A 19,395-nucleotide genomic window follows, 5' to 3' on the forward strand; every position below is an offset into this window, starting at 1 on the left:
GTAGGTATTTTGCCTTGCAAAGTTTTCAGTGCGTTGCAAGTTATTATTAGCACATGTTTACCCATTATTGTAAACATTTGCTGTAGCTTTAAGAAAAAATAAGATGGGTTAAATTTTAAGTTCTTTTGCAGACCAGAACAATTTCTTTTAGGTAACAAGAAGTCGTTTTATTTTTATTTTGTCATGTTTTTTTCATTTGGAAGGAAAAAAGATAACAAAAAGTAAAATAAAGCATAAAACATTTAATTCCACTAGACAGAAGACAGCCAAAAAGACAGTCTGACAGGTAAAATAGGCAGACAGAATCTTTTAGGTGACGGGTTCTATAGTAACACAAACACTAAAACAGCTGCAACGAATGTTTTTCTAATCAAACCTGCTGTGATAAATGGAATCTATCTTATCTATTTTCCTACGGGAGGAAAACGTCGTCCTTTTGAGACACAAACCTTACTATTTCTTTGTTGAAACAAGTCCATGAAGAACAACATGTTAGTATTAAATTAGCCGTCTTATCTAAATGTATTTTGCATCAGCAGTCTCGTCATCCGTCCTCCCCTTCCTCCCAACTGTTCTATAATTGACTCAGAATGCTCGGCCAGTTGCATAAGACACGCTCGGTTGTGCAACCCTCTAGAAAATGCTGGTTTGGGATTAAGAGGTTTATTACAGGATTTCTAAATGAGCGCAGAGGGAGGATTTGGGAAATCTCAACAGCGGTAGTTTTGCTAGAAGACATCTGAAGAGGATCACGGGCCACAAGACCATTGTTGTGTACGTGTGTGCGTGCGCTTTAAGCGCAACTGTGGGGAATCCCATCTAAAAGCTTTAGTCCTCTTGGTTACTGCACAATCTGTGATGACTATGAAAACCCTGAGCGGTATCCCGTCAGAGATCATAGTATTTACAGGTCAAATTTTGCAAGGTCATTTTCAATGACAAAGCAGCCGCTGCTGAAATAACCTGCAAAAGATAAGAGGACCAAAGCATAGACATAGAGGGCACATTGAAGGACTGGTTTAGGTGGCTCATTTTGGCCTTCAAGAGGATGATGTAATAGAGATTACAAGGAATTTGTGATTGATGTCATATTGAATCAGATATTCCCGCAATAATATAGTTCCATGTTAAAAACATCTACCATACTTTAACCTAGCTTGAGAAAAGGTATTAGTACTATGCTCTCGGTGCACATTTGAGCACAACATTCTGCTGTAGACACTGGAATTTATTATTGTGATAAAAGGAACAGCACCAAGTTGGTTTAAGTCATGTTTGTCTGACATATTACAATAAACAATGAAAATTATGGCGTTCCACAGGGTTCTGTAGTTGGTCTTCTTTTTTTGTGCTCTATGCATGCTCCCTAAGGGGCAGTACTATTAGAAAACTGTAAGCTATGCAGACGATATCCAGCTATCGATCCGTCTATGAAGCCAGAGATGATTATGCCCACTCCAAAAAAACTCAAAACAAAATATTAAATAAAATTAAGAACTAAATAACTAAAAAAACCCAAACATCAGCAACACTGTTTCTAACAAGATGTTGATGACAGGATGGCATTACCTTGGGCTCCAGTACTGCTGTGAGGAAGTTTGGTGAAAGTTTATGTATCCATGAACCCTAACATACTCTAACATGAAGACATGAACATTAAAAATGTGCATTAATTACTTTCAGGCTGGTTTTAATGGGTTTCCTTATTATCTGACTGTCCAAGTATCTGATCCAGGGTGGTGCAGTGAAGCAAATTCTAAATCCTACACCCTGAATACAAATCTCCAGTCACTCCTGCTTGTGTTTCCTTAAGAGGTAGTCTTAAGAGGTAGACTTCAGCTATCACGCTCTTGTCCTGTGGAGCCAGCTCCCACTTTGGGTTCAGGAGACAGACAGTCCCTGTACTTTTAAATTTAGAATTAAAACCTTCCTTTTTTAAAGTTGACAGAGTTAGCTTATATGACCTTGAGCTATCCCTCACGTGTGCCACTACAGGGACAGACTTTTGGTGAAGCTCCAACAGTGCAAGACAAAGACCAGGAAAAAAGTGCTCTCTCATGAGGTTTTGTGGTAAGCAGGCAGACTCAAATACAATCAAAGATGGACAAGCTGTCCCGGACTTTCAGGGGCTCTCATCATCTGTATAGAGTGTAATCTACTGTGCCCACCCTTTCAGTAATTTTCCACTCATCCCTAGCAGATGTTTCAAACAAAAGGGCACTTTTCAGTTTTCTGTCTACTACTTGAGGTAAGTCACGCTGACCTGAAAATCGACAACATATCACTCCTTGTCAAACATTCTCCATGTGCTGTCATGTGTTCTGTCCGATGAGCGCAGGGAATGTCCTTCTTAGATGATGCCTACATACAATGTCCAAAGCACTTCCCAAAACACCATACGTAGGTTACCTGTGCTCAGAACAACCAATATATTGGAATACATTACTTCTAAAACAGGTGAAGCATTATGTGAATCCAAGAAAATATCCTGTAGTGATAATCTACTGTGATATTCCAGTATTTATTAGTGTTTGTTATAAACTTGTGATAACTTTGAATGCACCACTGCTAATTACCAAATTACATGGTACATCAACAGTTCATTTCTGATATCTCATTTAAAATTGTAGACCTGGGCTAGCTAGGTTAACAAGGTGCATTCATAATTCACTTTGATATTACACGCTAACTTGTTTTAGCAAAAAAGACATGCTTAAAACACAATTTACTTACTAAAGAAATCGAACAGCTCACTCCTCCTAGTACAATCAAGAGGCAAAGAAGACAAAAAGCACCTAGCCACAAACCCCATAGAATGCAGAAACTCTAATTAAATGAATGACTTTGCAGAGAATAAATCTGTACCTGGCTGTAAAAATGTTTGTTTCAGCTCCAAAGATTGTCATTTTAAAGTGGGAGTACATTAGGATTGACCCACTTTTGGAGCCACCTCCTAGTGGTCATTTGAAAAACTACACTTTTAGGCACTTCCATACTGGCTTTTCCCCCCAACGATGTAGGTCGCTGCTTCCATAAAAGTAATTATATGTACAAATAATAAGTGGTGCAAAGCTGTATTTTAATCAGTAGGCTTGTCTTCCTAATTAGGCTTTGTTTCATATAATCTGATTAGTGATGCAGAATACTACAGAAAGTTCTAGACAACTCAAACTCTAAGTATACTCTTTCATGTAAAGTCTACACAAAATACTCTTGAACTACATATGGAAAATCCCGTGCCTCACACATTTGCCTACACAAATGTGAAGGTAATCTAAATATCTACTGTCTTTCTTTGTCTTGTGTTGAAGCTAAAACCGCACAAGCAAAGCTGCAGGCCAACCAGGGCAGAACTCTAGTGAAGACGGAGCTACTGCGATCCTCACTGGGCTCATTGGTAGTCTGACAGCAGCCATTGAAAGCACTTGTGATTACTTCCCCGTAATCTATGGTCTCATCTGAGGGGCCAGAGGTCAGTTAACTCCTGTTTCTCTCTGTTTCTATCCATTTCACTCTTCGCTCCTTTCAAAGCGCTCTTCTTTTTTTCTCATTTGAACTCAAACAGTGGAAAGAGGACGGTCAAAGCGGTCTGTTAGCTCAAGATCACTTCATCACACAATTGCTCAAACAGTGGGATAACTTCATTGAAGAGGCCCCTCTGGGATTTGTTACTTTGAAAAGACCAGGAGAATCTCAAAGACTGACATAAAAGACTATGCAAAGGTTAGTATCCTGAACTGTATTTTAAGGATTTATGGAAAGTGCCTATTTGCAAAAGTAATGTGTCTGGAGTTGCTGTACTCAAGATTTATATTACATATTGACTCGTTTAAGACATCAGCCTTACTGTGGGTTCACAAGGGGGCAAACGCAGAGCAATGCATCTACAGTAGATGAACAGTATGTGAAAGTCATGAACCCAAGAAATGAAGCCTTATTAAAACGGTCTCAGTGGATAGCTGTCTGAAAGCCTTTCTTAAAGAAGGGAAACAAACAGAAAAGTTTGACATATGACATTTGGTTCAAAGCGTTATCAATATGGAGGTCAGAAGAGAGGTACAACAGTGAGTGTCTGTAAAACGTGGTGGAGACTCTCTCATGGCTTGGTGCTGACATTTAAGCCAGCGGTGTTGGTCATCTTGTCAAAACTGATGAACACAAGTACCATGGGATTTTGATCCACCATGCAATGTCATTTGGAAAGCGTCACTTTCCAGCATGACAATGACCCCCAGTGCATTAAAAGCATACCTAGATAGAAAACAACACAGTGGAAAACTATCAGTCATGGACTGGCCTCCCCAGCATTACTGAAGCAATGTGGGATCATCTTGACAGAGTCTATGTAGATCAACAACAGCACAGATAGAGATTTAAAAAAACAAGTAGGCCTTGGCAAACAGGTCTGTAAATATGCTAGCATTTTCTTTATAAGTGTGCTTGAAGAAGCTCAGTAGTTTGTATAAAGAAAAAAGAGGAAGCTATTGTTATTGGTGACTTTTATACCCCTTAGACCTGTCATGTCTGGCAGCAGAATTAGAATGCGATGTTGTGGTGAACAAATATAAATATAAATACTCTATAGGCTATTCTTGTCCCTGTGTTTCTTTTATCTGTTTATTTATCCATCTCTATTAGTGTAATTTCAGTTATTACAGTGAATGTATAGTATCACAATGCCTAAGCTGACAGCCAGGGCAAAAAGGAATAGGGTGAATATAGGAAAACATATATTGTTATTAGTGTTGATTTGAAGAAGGTTTAACAGGAGAAACCACCAATAACCATTTGAAACGTATTAAAAATAACATTGAAGTTATTTCCTATATATGACTCAATAGAAAAGATGATATTGCTGCAGTAGCGGGTTGATTTACAGCAATTAAGTGCATTATAACGAGGCCATTGTTTAGCCACCTGTTCTATAATTTATCAGGATGTGACAGAGGCAACCACAGGGCGGTGGTAAGGAGAAGTCGCTGTGTTTCCGCTCACGTCCCCCATTGATGTGAAGCGTCAGCCCCCGGCGGCGGCCCCTTTAAGAAAGCAGCGCCGCACACTGACGAAATTTCCTCGGCCCTGCTCTCTCTGCGACTGCCAGTCTGTGTAGATCAACAACAGACCGGAGCAGCGCCGGTATTTGCAAGCTCCGGGCCAACGGCGCTGGTCAGGAAAGCTCTCTCCAGGGAGAAGGAGGGGGGACACGCAACTGGTATTTTTTTTTTCCACTGTCTGCCTGCCTGACCGCTCAGCTCTCAGCTCTCAGCAGGAGACGACATTTAGTCGGCATTCAGAAATTAGCGGATGTATAGTCGGGATGGATGGACCGAGTGAGCGGCATTCACCGTGAGACTGGCGCTAATTTGACGTCCTGAGCAGCAGGTGTACAGAAGGATAAAGCAGACTAAAAGGCAATCTCAGTGTTCATGAAACTTTGCTACGATTTACGTGCTGGGTAAGAAACGCTTATTTTATTTTTGAAACACCACAAATGGCTGTCGTTCTGGAGGGGAGGGAGAAAAATGGGGGGTATTATTTTATGACACCCAAGCTGTCCCAGCGTCTCTTCGGGGTCACCCAAAATGCGGATTATTTTGGTTGTCATTTTGTCTTTCCTGACACCGCTAACTCGAGGCCTAAGTTCAACCCCCACCGTTTGAAATTAGTCGCCCTTAACAGATAAAAGTATAGCGGACACATTTGTTGGATCGTGTTAGTTAGTTTGGCCTAACTGCCAGAGTCTGACGGCTTTTGGCTGTCGATGCTGTTTAAAAAAAGAGAGAGAGAGGAAAAACACGCTTCTTCCCATTTCCTGGCACAGTGTAACAATGAATTTTTAAAATCAACTTCTAGTCTCAGCCGAAACACTCAAAAGCGCGTAAAACAAACAAATATTAGCCCAATATTTTACATATTTTCATGTTTTGTAGCTCAGTTGCACCCCGAGAAAGAAAAAGTCCTCGTGTGGTGTGTTCACTTACAGTCGGAACCTCTGACCTCTAAAAGGTGCTGTCAGACTGGATTTTTGATTAAACCAGTTGATACAGGGCTTTAGTTTTTTTTTTTTTTTTTTTTTTTTTTTTTTTTTTTTTTTTTTTGTCGCCTTACAGAGTTCAAATGTGATTACTACTTGATCAGAATCACGTTGTAACATCCTATTGTATGATCGGGAGGAGAGTGACCAGTTGTTGAGGAAGAATCGATTGTTTATATCCTTGATTATGTAACTGCAAGGTGAAATAAATAGCACTGATGCTGCGTGGCCAGAGGGCTGGAGGGCAGGAAGGAGTGTGTAATTTCCATGCTGTTACATCATGTGCTGATCGTGACTGTTTGAGTAAACCTCACCTCAGGACCCCGCTCAATAATGCAGGAATTCATATTAACAGAAGTATTTCCTCATGAGTCATTTGTTTTTTGGCTTTCAGTTTGCATATCAGTGGTACATCACACGGCATGCGTGACCCTGACAGGCAGCATTCAGATGCTGCACTGCCCAAAAAATAACCCTGGACACGATGTTAGGGGAAAAAAAAAGCCTGCATTTTTATTTTCGTTGAGCAAAAACTCCACTTTGCCTAAAGGGTTGCATTAGTGGGTTAGATAAAAGCTGGCGTATCCTTGTCCCCACCATTATTCTTCTGTCAGTATTTGTTCGCTGGGGGCTGTGCTTGTGCTTGAAACCCTTGTTTTGGTTTCAACTACAAACAGAGCAGGATGTGTCTAATAGGTCTTGTTAAAGTTCATCATATCTGCGCTCTCCTCCTGCCTTCCTGCTCCCTCCCAAGGGTTGACCTCAAATGAAAAGGCTGGGCTCAATAGAAGCATTCACAGTGACGATATATGCATCGAGATAGATTTTGTCTTTAATCAGAGGCGTGATGCCTATATGCTGATATGGAAACTTGCGATATCTCTGCACTGTTACAGTGCTATTGTTTGTTTTAGTTATTATTCTGCTTGTCAGCAGCCTGACGCTGTTCGTCTCTGACCATCTGTCGCCCTTCACCTGATTATTAATGCAGGAAAGTGAACAAAAGTTGCAGCTGCCCATTGGAACATTCTGGCTGTTGCCTGTAGATGAGTTATTTAAAGGTCATGTTAATCCCTCCCTCCCTGTCTCTGAGTGTCTTATGAAACTCATACAAGTTGAGAATAGCTCCACGGGTGAGTGTCTTGCTGTATTCAGCCTTGTTTCTACAGAAACTAAGCACCACGGATGATGATGAAAGCAGGATGTCCCTACATGGGTTTATGCACCACGTTCAGTGAAGGCACCTGTAAAAGGAAGCTAGCTCTAAAGCATCAGTCACCGAAATGGAAACACCGCACTCTGGCAGGTCTTTTTTTTTCTTTTTAAACAAGCCTTTATTATCAGACCTGACTGCCTAATGTCCCAGAAAATATACAGACAGTGGCCCTCGTGTGTAAGCGCTCAAGCTTTATTGGGCACCCTTTCATGTATGGTTGATGGACACCAGTGATATAGTTATATGACTGGTGTCCATCAATACAGACAGTGTTGATGGGATGTATATATATCATGCATGAAACTGAGTAACAGTATGTTATTACAGAGTGCACAACACAAGCTTACCAAAGAGATACTGAAATGAAAGTAAGAACGACTTCATGATGTTTAGACGTAAAACCATGTAACGCGTGTCTCTTATGATAATGTGTTATCATGGCTACAAAGACAAATGTTTAACTTAAGAGGTCACTGTGCCTCCTGAGTGTATTATGTTGATTTTATAAGGCTCCTCACCTAGTTGCTTTGCAGGATTTTATGAGCACATCTATGAAGCTGTTAATAATCCAGAGCAATAATGTGATTATTTTGCACTTTTATTGGGGATTTTATTACCAGCTGCAAGAGTGTATAAGTTACGGTTTTCACCTTGTGAATATGTGCGCGTCGTCTTGTCAGAGTGCGGTCTTGACAACACTTTGTGTAGCAGCAGCTACTAGAAATGTGCTTTTGAGTGCTTCGCCAGATCTGTCTGTGGCAGATTCTTGTCAGCATAATTTCTGGCGTAGTTGTGTTACTTTAAGTTACGTGTCTGCAGGTGTCAGTGCACTGAGTTGCTGGCATGTGATTGGCTGATTGAATATTTGGGATAACAAGCAGTTGAACAGGTGTATCTAATGAAGTGGCCTGTGAGTGTTTGTGAACTTTTCAGAGGGAGGCAGCGCTGTTTCACCATGCATAGACTTTACTTTGGCGGGCTGCCCAGGTATGTGGACAACAAATATATTTGGCTACTCATTGTATCATTTATCTTTTCACCCAACAGCGCCACCTGCAGTTTACTAATAAATGCTCCCGTTGTTTACAGTGAAAAATTCTATTGATTTCTATTAGTACTGCTCAGTTAGCCCTGACCCTTCCTTAGTATTTACTTTAGCCTTAATATTAAGTATTATTAGTTTTAATCCACTGAAACAAAAATATTTCACAACTTGTGCCTCGAATGTTTTGATCACAAGTTGGTGTTTTGATTAATATTAAAAAGAATAGCACATTCATTGTTATGCTGATGATACCCAGCTTTATCTGTCATTGAAGCCAGACATAGACCAGTTAGTTAAACTGCAGGAGTGTCTTAAAGACAAAGGTCTGGGTCACCTCTATTGATCAGGTGACCTTGAACCCTCCCGTAGTTAGAGCTCAATAGGCGGAAACTGCTGAGGACTTCCCATGATGCACTGTTTCTTCTTCATTCAGCCCTTTTCAACATCTGTGTGTATACTTTCACTAAATCATTAGTTATCATTAGTCTATTTTCCCCCCCAGTATGTCTCTAGTCCTGTCTCTCTCTGCTCTCACCTCCCTCCCCTAACCCCCAACTGGTCGCAGATGGCTGCCCCTCCCTAATCTTGATTCTGGTTTCTTCCTGTTTAAAAGGGAGTTTGTCTTTCCCACTGTCGCCAAGTGCTTGCTAGGGGGTTGTCTGATTGTTGGGTTTTCTCTGTATTATTGTAAGGTCTTTACCTTACAGTAAGGCCCTGGAGGCTTCTGTTGTCGTTGTGATTTGGTGCTATATAAATACAACTTAACTGAGTGCTTTTGAGACGTGTAAAATGTCAGTTTTAGTTTTAGTTTCACCTCCATGGGAAACCACAAGTTGCAGAAATAACTCTTTAGTAAGTCGGCCAAAGGTCATAAGACTGCCTGCAACAGCATGACCATGTCTGGCTGTTGTAGCGAGCGTGACCCACATGACCACGAGTAACTTCAGGCTATTAAGGTCATTAGCAGGCGATATCCCAAGAAGACACAGACATGTGTACACACACACACACACACACACACACACACACACACACACACACACACACACACACACACACACACACACACACACACACACACACACAGTGTATTAGGCCTTAACACACCAGGCTTGTAAAGCTCCTCACCCTTAACTAATGTATACAATAATAAACCATTTCAGGCATTGTAATTTTGTTTTATGTGCATATGTGTGTGTGCGCATCTCTCTGCTGCTCTGCTGTTTGGTTTTATGACAGAACCAGGCTCTCTCCCCTGGCTGGTATGTTCACAGTGACTTATGATTAGGTAAAGGTGGGCCGAGGTGTCTTTGTGTTTGTACATAGCCGAGCAAATGACTCATGAGGGCTGTTTGTGTGTATACCCACAGTAACAGTCACAGCGATCAGACCTTGAGCTAAAGCCCCTTCCTCCTCCTCCTCCTCCTCCACTTCTTCCTCCTCCTCTTTCTGTCCTCTCTTTTCATCTTTTCATCCTCCTATTTAAGCTGCTGTGGTTGAGGCTGCTCCTGGACCAGAGAAAGAGAATCTTTTAAAAAGGAAATAAGTAAACAGGAGGTAGCCTGAAGAACACTCTGGTGAAAGGAGGCAAAGAATAGCATGGGAACACGCAATGTGCTCTTGAATAGGACTTTGCCTTGAGACTGAATGCTGCGTCATTCACTGACATTTTTCTGACTGAAAATGTCAGTTTCTGGGGTTGTATCCAAATGTGCCTCTATTTTCTTTTCCAGCAGGCACTATTGATTTAGTTATTTATTGATTGTATTGTATTAGAGGTAATCAACAGCCTGGTTGAGCTGACTATAGGGACTGTCTGAGCTGATCCACCACTCCATGCTGTGAGTGGATTCGGGTAGTTACTGCGAGAACAGATTCTAGCGTGACAGGTGTCTAGGCAAGTGGAGGGAAGTGTTTATTAACCTGCCACTCAGCAGGTTTCCATTCATCCCTAGGAGGGGCGGGGGGATAAACCCACCAGTCACGTTTGCAATTTCCACTCACATGTGCCCATGTGGCCTGTTTCTTGTCTTTAATTGACTGTTAGACTTGCTGCCTCAGTGCCAGTCTAATTGTCATTTGTTTGATTACGTCTTTGCCTTGTCTTATTTCCTCTTAGACACGAGGAGTGATGTGTAGTCTAGTCTGTTAGTGCGGCTCTCACCTGAAGTGTTTAGACTTTTATGAAGTTTGAAGCTCATTAGATTGAAGCACAAACGAGCCCCCTTTATGAAGGCTCAGAGGAGTTACCCACTGTAGCAAATTATAATGCCTAAAAGGCTGTTTAAAGGCCTTTGAATGTTTTTCATCAGGGCTCGCAGAATCTGAAATTTCCACTGAAGTCACGGGTAAGAGGTAAATGGAACCAAGATTGAGGCCATTTGCTTTTTGAAGTTTGCAAAGACTGCTAAATTTTGACAATGGTAGTTCACTCTTTGCAACATAGTACGCTTTTGAAAGATTTTTCAGGACTTCTTCTTGTGCTTGGTTTATTTTTAGTATGTTTTTTGCAATTGCTGTTTGTTCTGGGAAAGATATTGCAGACTGGGCAATAATGCATTTCTTGCATTTCTCATGGGTTCCGATGGGGTCTTTCTTAAAATTACTGGTCCCAGTAACAAAGGCGCTTGGCGACTCAGATATGAGGGAAACTCACAACACACCTGGCAGAACATCATATTATTTAGCTCGTCATATTCCAGCCACATAAATTCTTTTGTCCATGAAACCATAAAGCTGCGCTTTCTTTTTGCCTCATAGTCTGATTTGTCATAACTTTTCCGTTTTGTGGTCGGCTTTTCATTGGCTGCCCCTTCTTCACCCTGACCTGTCTTATTTGGCTCAGCAGAACTAAAATACCGGCGTAAATCCTGCTGCTTTTACACACGTACTTACATAACGGTCAGCGATTCTCTGCGCAATCAACCTCTCACATGTTTAAGCTTGCTGTGGGAGATTTCACTTGTCACGTTTGAATAGTAAGCTAATGAGTGATAAGATGATGCCAGAGGAATTGGTGCGCAATTAATTTGCGCGATCGCAAAGTGAAAGCAAAAAACAAGCACAAATTCAAACGCGATTTCAATATGTCACATATTGACAGAGGCTCATCGATGCCAATGACATAATTACTCAGCTACATTTTCGAAAGAATGCCAAAGCATGGACATATATTTTCCTTCCTATGATAGCCCGACGGGCAGGGCTGAGATAGATTTTGGTAGCCCGACTGGAAAAATCGCTAGCCCCGGGACGTCGGGGTAGCGATTTTGCGAGCCCTGTTCATAATGGCAGGTCTGATCAATTTGTTGCTTGTGCAGGGATCGGCTGCTGGGGATTGATGAAATAAGAGTTTTTACAGTATTTGCAATAAGAAAGAAGTGATTCAATCTTTAAGCATAACAAACAAATGGGCAGTTATTAAGAAAAGCAGGTTGGTAGCTAAGGTTGCCACTCCTAAGCTCTTAGAAAAGGAGTAAGAAAGTTGGACTAGTCCTGAGTCGGACAACAAGTCAGTATGGTAGAAAGCTTGACGGCTGTCCAGCCATTCACAAAGCAAAGTCTTGACAGGAGTCCAGTCAGATAAACTCTGCGTCATGTTGTTGTTTGGCAGGCATTCGGTCAAGCTGATTAGGTCTCGGGAGGATTAAATCCAGAACAACTACTTTTAATCTTTACTGGCACCAAAAACCATCACAGCCATGTTTATTGTATATTCTGGGGGTCTGTGCTCAGCTGCAAAAACTGATGGGGGTTTCCACTGACAATAGGGGATCTAATCTGTTTGTTTGACTTTTTAAATATTTATTTTTAAGAGGCTTTCCTTAGGGATGCACTAGTGGGTTTTTTTTTTTTTTTAATATGATAATGCTAGCTTAGCTTCAGGTGTCTGCCAAAAAGAACAACTGAAATGTAATATAATAATCAATAAATCCAAATATATAAGTTTACTTAATTAATATTGATAACATGCAGGTGAGGAGCTGAGCATATTGAGATGTTGCAGAGTTGGTGCACTAAAAGCTTCGGGTGAGAGCGACAGAATGAAGTGACACAGTTTGTGCATGCCACAATGTTCATGTTAGGCTGTTAGTGGTTGTGGTTACATACTTTCATACCTTTCGTTATCTCGTGACAATAACAGTATTTATATAACAGATTCCATTAGATGAAAACTCAATGTGCTTAACATAGAAAATGAAGAAACTTTAAAAAACTGTGTAGGTTTACGTTGCCTTAAGGCAGTGAAAACAGCAAAACGGAGTAAAACAAAACAACAAAACCTATTAATTGTAGGCCTGTGTGGTTTTGAGTCTGTTTTTGAATGTAAAGACAGATGTAATTGATCTCGAGTGAGCAGGTTGGTTGTTCCGGAGAACAGGACCACATTAACTGAAAGCACCTTCTGCAAACTTGGATATGATTCTGGGTATAGTTAAAGATCTGAACCTGATGACCTGAGAGGCCTGACTGGGTTGTAGGCAATCATCAGGTTGTTTACCGTGCTGATAGGAAATGTTAGTGTAGCCATAAAAAAAATCCTTTGTTAAAGGACAGTTGATCCAGCTGCCTGCTTGATTACAGGAGTAATTAAAGCTGTTGATGTCTCACTAAACGTGTCATCATCATCCATAGGTTTCATTTTTTATAAGTCAGCAACAGATGTGCTAAAGTTGCTGCGCGTCCTTTGGTGAATTTAGCTTTCAGCCTATCGGATACAGTACATTCTTCAGCTTTAGACATATTTGACTTTGAGTAGGTGTACTGATTATTTTAGTGTGAATCAGTACTCGTTAGTACCAACATAATTCGGTAACAGTACACAGTTTGGTATCCATCCATAATGTTGTCATGTTTCTGTTGTCCTATGTTAGGATTTAAAGTAGACACGTGCTGTTGCTTACACTAGTTAGCAATGTGGAGCTATAGTGGGCTAAAAGTTTGGCATGGTATAGTTTTGGACTTGGACAATCATTGCGCCTTTTTTTACCTTTTACCATTCGTTTTTATATCTGTCCCTTACATTCACTTGTTAGGCTGCGGTAGGCTAGATCCTTGTTCGCAGCCAACAGGCCAAACAGCTTTTTCTGGAAGAAACACTGAGTGCGTGATAGTTGCAGTGAGTCACAGCTAGAGCCTGGCCAGGATAACAGTCAGTTGATAATATTGCAGCACGTGTAGCCAAGTAATGTGTTCATCTGAAGTTGCCAGTTAGATTGTGAAATGCATTGCTGGAAAACTAATAAAAATGAACCCATGATTTTTTTCTTTTCAGTGACATTTATATCCATGCACTCCCTCAACGTCTGTGTCAGCACTGGTCTCGAGAATTCGGGATCTGCCGGCCTGTGCTTGCTACACTTGTTCAAATCACCTTAAGTTAGCGCTTCTTCTTCACGCGCCATAAAGGAACAGGACGCTAAAAACAACATACAGCTGAAAGAAATGTTGGTTTTGCTACTTGAGATCAAAACACTACAATAACACAACATTTTATATTTTTATTAATATTTGTATTTTCTATCTATTAGTCATTTCATACACGGACCAGTTTAGAAACGATGAGGCCTGATCACATACTTCTGGATGGCACTATCGATGTGAAACAGTAGCACTGTGATGTATTTGCCAGAAACAGTTTAGCACCTGTTGTGCTTTGAAGCTGGTTCCTGTTAAACTGTCATGACCTGTTTCGCACATTGCTGGTAGATGACTTTGTAAATCCTTTCTGTATTTCATTACTATCATGGGGTCAAGTTTACTGCAGTGGATGATGACTCAAACAGCCCCCACTTGTCTTCATTAGATGTCAACCCTTGACACTAAAACGCAACCGTTACGCCTTTAACAGCCTACCACAGTCCCTCTCGACCAGCACCACCTTTCCAGCTATTGATGTGAATTAAATAAATGAGGTCAGCATATCTGCTGTTTGCTGGAGGAGTGACAGGATACGGTGGCCCCATATTCCTATGTAGGCTAAAGAGGAGAGGAAAACCCAAATAACTGGCAAAGTTGGAGCCTGAACATGCAGTCCAAGACTGTAGAGTTGGTATGTGAGAAATTGGATCAAGCACCGCCTTACAGGAAGAGAAGCATGACACTGTTACACTTCTTAGATTTAAGATTAAGGTTATATCTTACAATTCCATGAATATTTTTTAACTAATAATTGAATCTCTTCCTCTGTATGTGCATCAAATTAATTCAGTAATATATACACCAAACTATTCTGTAAACAATAATCTGTATATAATGATGAAGAAAAGCATGTTTACATGAACTGCAGTGGGTCTGTGAGATATGTAAACAACAGGGGAGTAAAGACATTGTTTTCCGATCAGTGTTAATGACTCTTCCTTTACTGCCTGTTCAGCAGCCCGTGTATTTTGTGCCCGCAGGGTTGCCGTCCGCCATGTTAAGGTAAAGCCCAGGTGTGCGGTGTTGACCATGCTAAAGCGCCTGGACAAGATCCGCTTCAGAGGCCCCAGGACGAGAGACGAATTCCCGGATCTGGCCGAGTCGCCACCTGCCTCCGACAACGAATGTAGCGACGACATGCAGCTGAAGCCGAGAGCAGCTCTGCGTGACACAGAGGACGTCCTGCGAGACCCTGTGAGTGCTCACAGTGTTTGTGTGTGTATTTGTGCAACTTGGCTTTTCTCTGATGGCTTTTTTTTTTTTTTTTTTTTTTTTTTTAAATGTATTTATTTTTTTTAATCATTTTGTTTTTTTTCTTTTTGTTTTTCATTCTTTCTTAAAGCTTCTTTTGTTTTTTTTTTTTCCTGTGATGGACTAAGGTAAACACACATGGGAGGATTTAGGTTTTTTTTTTCTTTTCAAAAAGGGTGTGATGCTAAATCACTGAAGTTGGTGTTTCCTCAACGGAAAAAAGGGGGGAGAGAAGCAGGAGATTTTGCTTTACCTTTATCATACTGGTTTAAATTTTTTCTCCAGCTTAAGGAGCGCTACAGCTGAAAAGCAAAACCATGTTGCTGTCCTCCTCTTTTTTTTTTTTTTTCTGCTTATCTGAAGAGGAACAAAACGGGGGAGGGCTCATCATGAAAAGAAAAATGGAGTAGATGGCAACAGTGAAGCTTTTCTAATAGTGGACATAAGATATAGATAGCCATCAGCATGAGACAAGAGCCTAAATACTGGAAGCATTTGTGAGAAGTAGAGAATGAAAAACGGTGGGAGAGAAAAGATTTAAACGGGGAAAGTGATGGAGGAGGCGAGAGGACAGGAAGTTGGCCTCAGAAGATTGGACTCCAAGATGTCTAGAGGGGAGGGCATGGACAAGATCCAGAGGAAACTAAGAAGACTAAACTTTGTGACAAAATTAAAAAAAAAAAAAAATCATGTTTTCTGATATTTCTTCCCCCCACGCTGGATGCTGTTCGGAAATCTGAAGCGTTCTTCTGTCCTCAGTGGTGACTAAAAACGCCAGGATTGTCGTCATTGCCGTGCACACTGATAGATAATTAAAGGCACCAGATTAGTCACTTGATCGTATCATTTCCTGAATAAATACTCAGGAGATCTGTCCCCTTTCATTGTTTTTTTCTGTCTTCTTCTGCGTCTCTGTTCAGACAGAGTTTAGGTAACTGTTGCTCATGAGGCCTTTCTTTCTTTGAGTTTTCCTGCACAAACTTGCACAAATCAAATGATCTAGTCCCTTTTGAGCATACTTTATAGGCATGTGCAGTATGTATCTGTATTTTCGTGTGTTTGTTTTCACATGTGCACTGTGAGCTAGGATATAATTTTTCTGTCTTTGCTCTGGTGTTTGCCTGTGTGCATACCAGCCCACTGAGAAGGCATCACCCACATCACAGCACTGATGACTCACACTCTGAAGCCCTAAAATAGACCAAGCTTGCTCTCATCCCTGCTGGGATGCACACATGAGGCATGCACTTTCTCCCACATTCCCTTGTGTATCTTATAGCCTAAATGGCATGGTGGAAATCTCACCTTTAGTCCACAGTACCCTTAAGAGGTCACACTGGAGCCCACCCTGGTGGCACCACTGATGTCTGCTTTTTACCCTTCAGGGTTGGGTCATACGGCCTAAGTGGAAACCTCACTTTCATTGCCTCATCTGTTTAAAAAGAGCGTGCCCTTGGGCTGCTGAATATATACACCAATACTTCTTGACAAACTAGCTTGTGTCATCCATATTAAATAGGCAAGATGTCATTGGGCAGATGGCGCTCAGTCATTGAACAGACGAGCGCATGCGACCTCGCCGGCCTCACTTTACCTGCTGGATCAGGCAGCTTGATCACCGCAAATGTTGGACTTTGAGTGTAGCCATTATCTATTGTAATGGTCTCTTTCACCCAAGGCAATGACCAAAATGTAATTTTAATATTCAAATGTGAAAAACTAGACCTGAATTATGTATTCCTGCCATTATGTAGCACATTTTCAGGATATTGTGGTTATAAAGAAATAACCAAACTACTGAAGCATTGCTTCTGCCGCCATGCATGTGGAGTATTAATCACTCAAAAAGGATTGACTATAACAAGTCACCCCATGAATTAAAACGAGCTCTACAAATTGAATCAATTGTACTGCCTTAAAATACTAAAAGTGCCGAATAGGAATAATGTAAAAATCAAATTATAAATCTATTTATTAAGCATATTAACTGACCAAAGTGCTGAAAAAAGACAGTGGATAAAATAAAAAAGGGAATAGATGTGAAATGAGTAAAGTACATGCTAGCAGGTGCTAAAACTGTACAGTTGTAGTTGAAAAAGGCACAGGAGACACAATGTGCAACTCGGAGTCAGAGGCCAATGAATAAAAATGAGTTTTGTGGGTAGTTTTAGGACTCAATAGAAGGAGCAGGTTTGACAAAGAGGGGAAATGTGTCCCGGAGAAAAAGAGTTTAAATCTAGACAGGGCATCTCCATTTGCACATATGTAAACATCAATATAGTCAAATGTCTCCATGTACATTTTAATTAGATGCATTTATTCTTTTGAAGTCTTACATATTGTCATACATTTAAAATACTTGACCAGCTGTTAGTGCTGAACAGCTTCGAACCTGCCATTCAATGCCAAAGCATGTGCTCACTAGACATGAGTACTTGAGCCTGTAATGATACCATCAGGATTTAAACTCAAGACTCTTATCTCTCTCTGTTTTTCATATTAAGGTCCAAAGATCAGTTTTGTAATGGCAGAAAAATCCAAAAGAGTTGAGCTCTGGGTTTCAGTCATCCTTTTGAAATGTCAACAGTAGCCAAACCTGAATTATATACTTTGTAAACACTGCAGAATACAACAGAGTGGGTTTAAATTTGTCAAGTATGAGGAGCTGTGAGCACCCTTTAAGATGTTGCTGTGGCAAGCAGTGTCTTTTCTCAGTATACATTTTAAGATGTATATATTTTTAATCAGTTTTATTGGATTTTAATGTGACTTTTCAAGCAACACCTCAGATACCTGACACATTTTTTAGAAATCACATGGTTAACAGCAAATCTGCTTGTGAAGGGGGGAGGGTGGGTAGTTTCACTGGTAGAAAAACAAAAGTGAAAGTGAGAAGAGGCACAAATAATACTTGTGTGGCTATCTTTACAGCTGCACATGTTCTTTAACAAGTGCTGCTATATTTGCATGTGCCTGCCATTGTCTATTGTGGGTTTGTTTTGGGTTTTTTTGCTGGCCAAATACATTTGTTAATTGTTTATCATTAGACTTGGCAGATCAAAAAGTACCACCAGCGGCCCGCTTGACCGCTGCTCTGTCAGACACAAAGAAGGTCTCTATTGATGTGCTCAGAAGCAGAGCAAAGCTTTGAAGTCTTCCTCTCTTATTATCACCTTCATCTGCGAGGCTCTCTTCTAGCCTCCTGAGAGTTAAAATGCAGGAGTAGAGTGAAGTCGGCACGTGAGATCCCAGGAGCTGCTCTCTACTCAAATGACTCGGAATTGGGGATGACTGGACATTTTCAGGGCCTCGTCTCGTTACCTGAGCACTCCAGCGCAGGAGCCCAGTCCAGCACCTACATTAAAGTGCTAAGATTAGTCTGCCTCGCAGTGTAGCAGAGCACTTAGCAGCTGGTCGAATCTTTCCTCTGTACAAGAAAACTGTTGCTAACCAGGACATCTCTGTGTTCGTCTTGTTCTGATGATATTCTCCTAGAGGCTAGAAGAAAAAGGAGCAGAGAAAATAGAAACAGAGGTGCTGTCAGACAGGAAGTGTTTGCATCGGCAGAGTTTAGCAGAGTAAGTCAGTCATAACTTGGCATTTTAAGCCTGACTTGATTTAGACTTGCAAGTTTTTCTCTTTAAGGTTGGCCATAAATCCAACTTCTAGTCAGGAGCAGGCATGAAGTCTGTACAGCAGGTATCACTAAAAGAAAATGTATCGAGTTATATATCGATTTTTAAAAGCCAGCCTTCAAACAGGAAGGACTGAAAGAGATATCGAGGAAGTGATTGAGAGGTTTCAGTTTTTGTAGGATTTTGAAGGAGCTGTCAATTTATGTTGGGCTTCAAGCCAACAGCTGGCAGCATCATCGCTTTCCAGGCTTTAAACAAGTAAAAGCAGCTGAATACTCCCCAAAAACATTAACACTATTATGTATACTTTTTAGGAGCCGACCACTGTTCAGTTTTTTTTTTTTCCCCCACTTTTCCTCACCTCACTTTCTAAAAAAGGAATCTGTGATCAAAACGATTACATATTTATATCCTAGTGTTTGTGGATGGAAGGGGCCCGTATAATCATGAAGCCTGTAAAATAAGTGAAGTGAGAAATGGCTAACCTGAAGCAGAGAGGTGCAGAAACTACTGAGAGTTGTGGCTCAATAAGCAGGACAGTCTGTGAAGAGCTAAAGAGCTACAGGATGAAGTGGGTTAAATCTGCTCCTTGACTCAACTCACCCACACAGTTATCCAGTCACAGACAGAAAAGGTGCAAATCATGGAGACGCGAAGAAACCAGTTTCTTGAATCTTGCAGGAGTGCACAATGGCAGCACAGTTTTAAAACTCAGAGGTTTATAAAGGTGCTTTATATCGTAAGGTAAGAATCCTACAGTAATACTGCAAAAAGCCACAAAATTAGACAACAA

The 19,395-nt window shown here is 40.9% G+C and overlaps 1 protein-coding gene across 4 annotated transcripts in view; it reads left to right on the forward strand.

Moving 5' to 3' along the window:
- Positions 1 to 3,625: 3,625 nt before the first annotated feature.
- The window catches only part of gramd4a (GRAM domain containing 4a), a 53,145-nt gene continuing 37,375 nt past the window's right edge, over positions 3,626 to 19,395 (forward strand). For 2 of the 4 annotated variants that reach the window (XM_039601237.1, XM_039601238.1), the window contains exons 1-2: positions 8,102 to 8,237; positions 14,697 to 14,910. In XM_039601237.1, the coding sequence (XP_039457171.1) occupies positions 8,149 to 8,237; positions 14,697 to 14,910 (303 nt within the window). In that variant the 5' untranslated portion in view covers positions 8,102 to 8,148. Of the gene's footprint in view, positions 3,724 to 5,053; positions 5,456 to 8,101; positions 8,238 to 14,696; positions 14,911 to 19,395 lie in introns of those variants that run through there. The other 2 variants (XM_039601239.1, XM_031758506.2) reach the window with 2 other exon arrangements.

Source organism: Oreochromis aureus, linkage group 17 (assembly GCF_013358895.1).
Source record: "Oreochromis aureus strain Israel breed Guangdong linkage group 17, ZZ_aureus, whole genome shotgun sequence".
Lineage (NCBI taxonomy): Eukaryota > Metazoa > Chordata > Actinopteri > Cichliformes > Cichlidae > Oreochromis > Oreochromis aureus.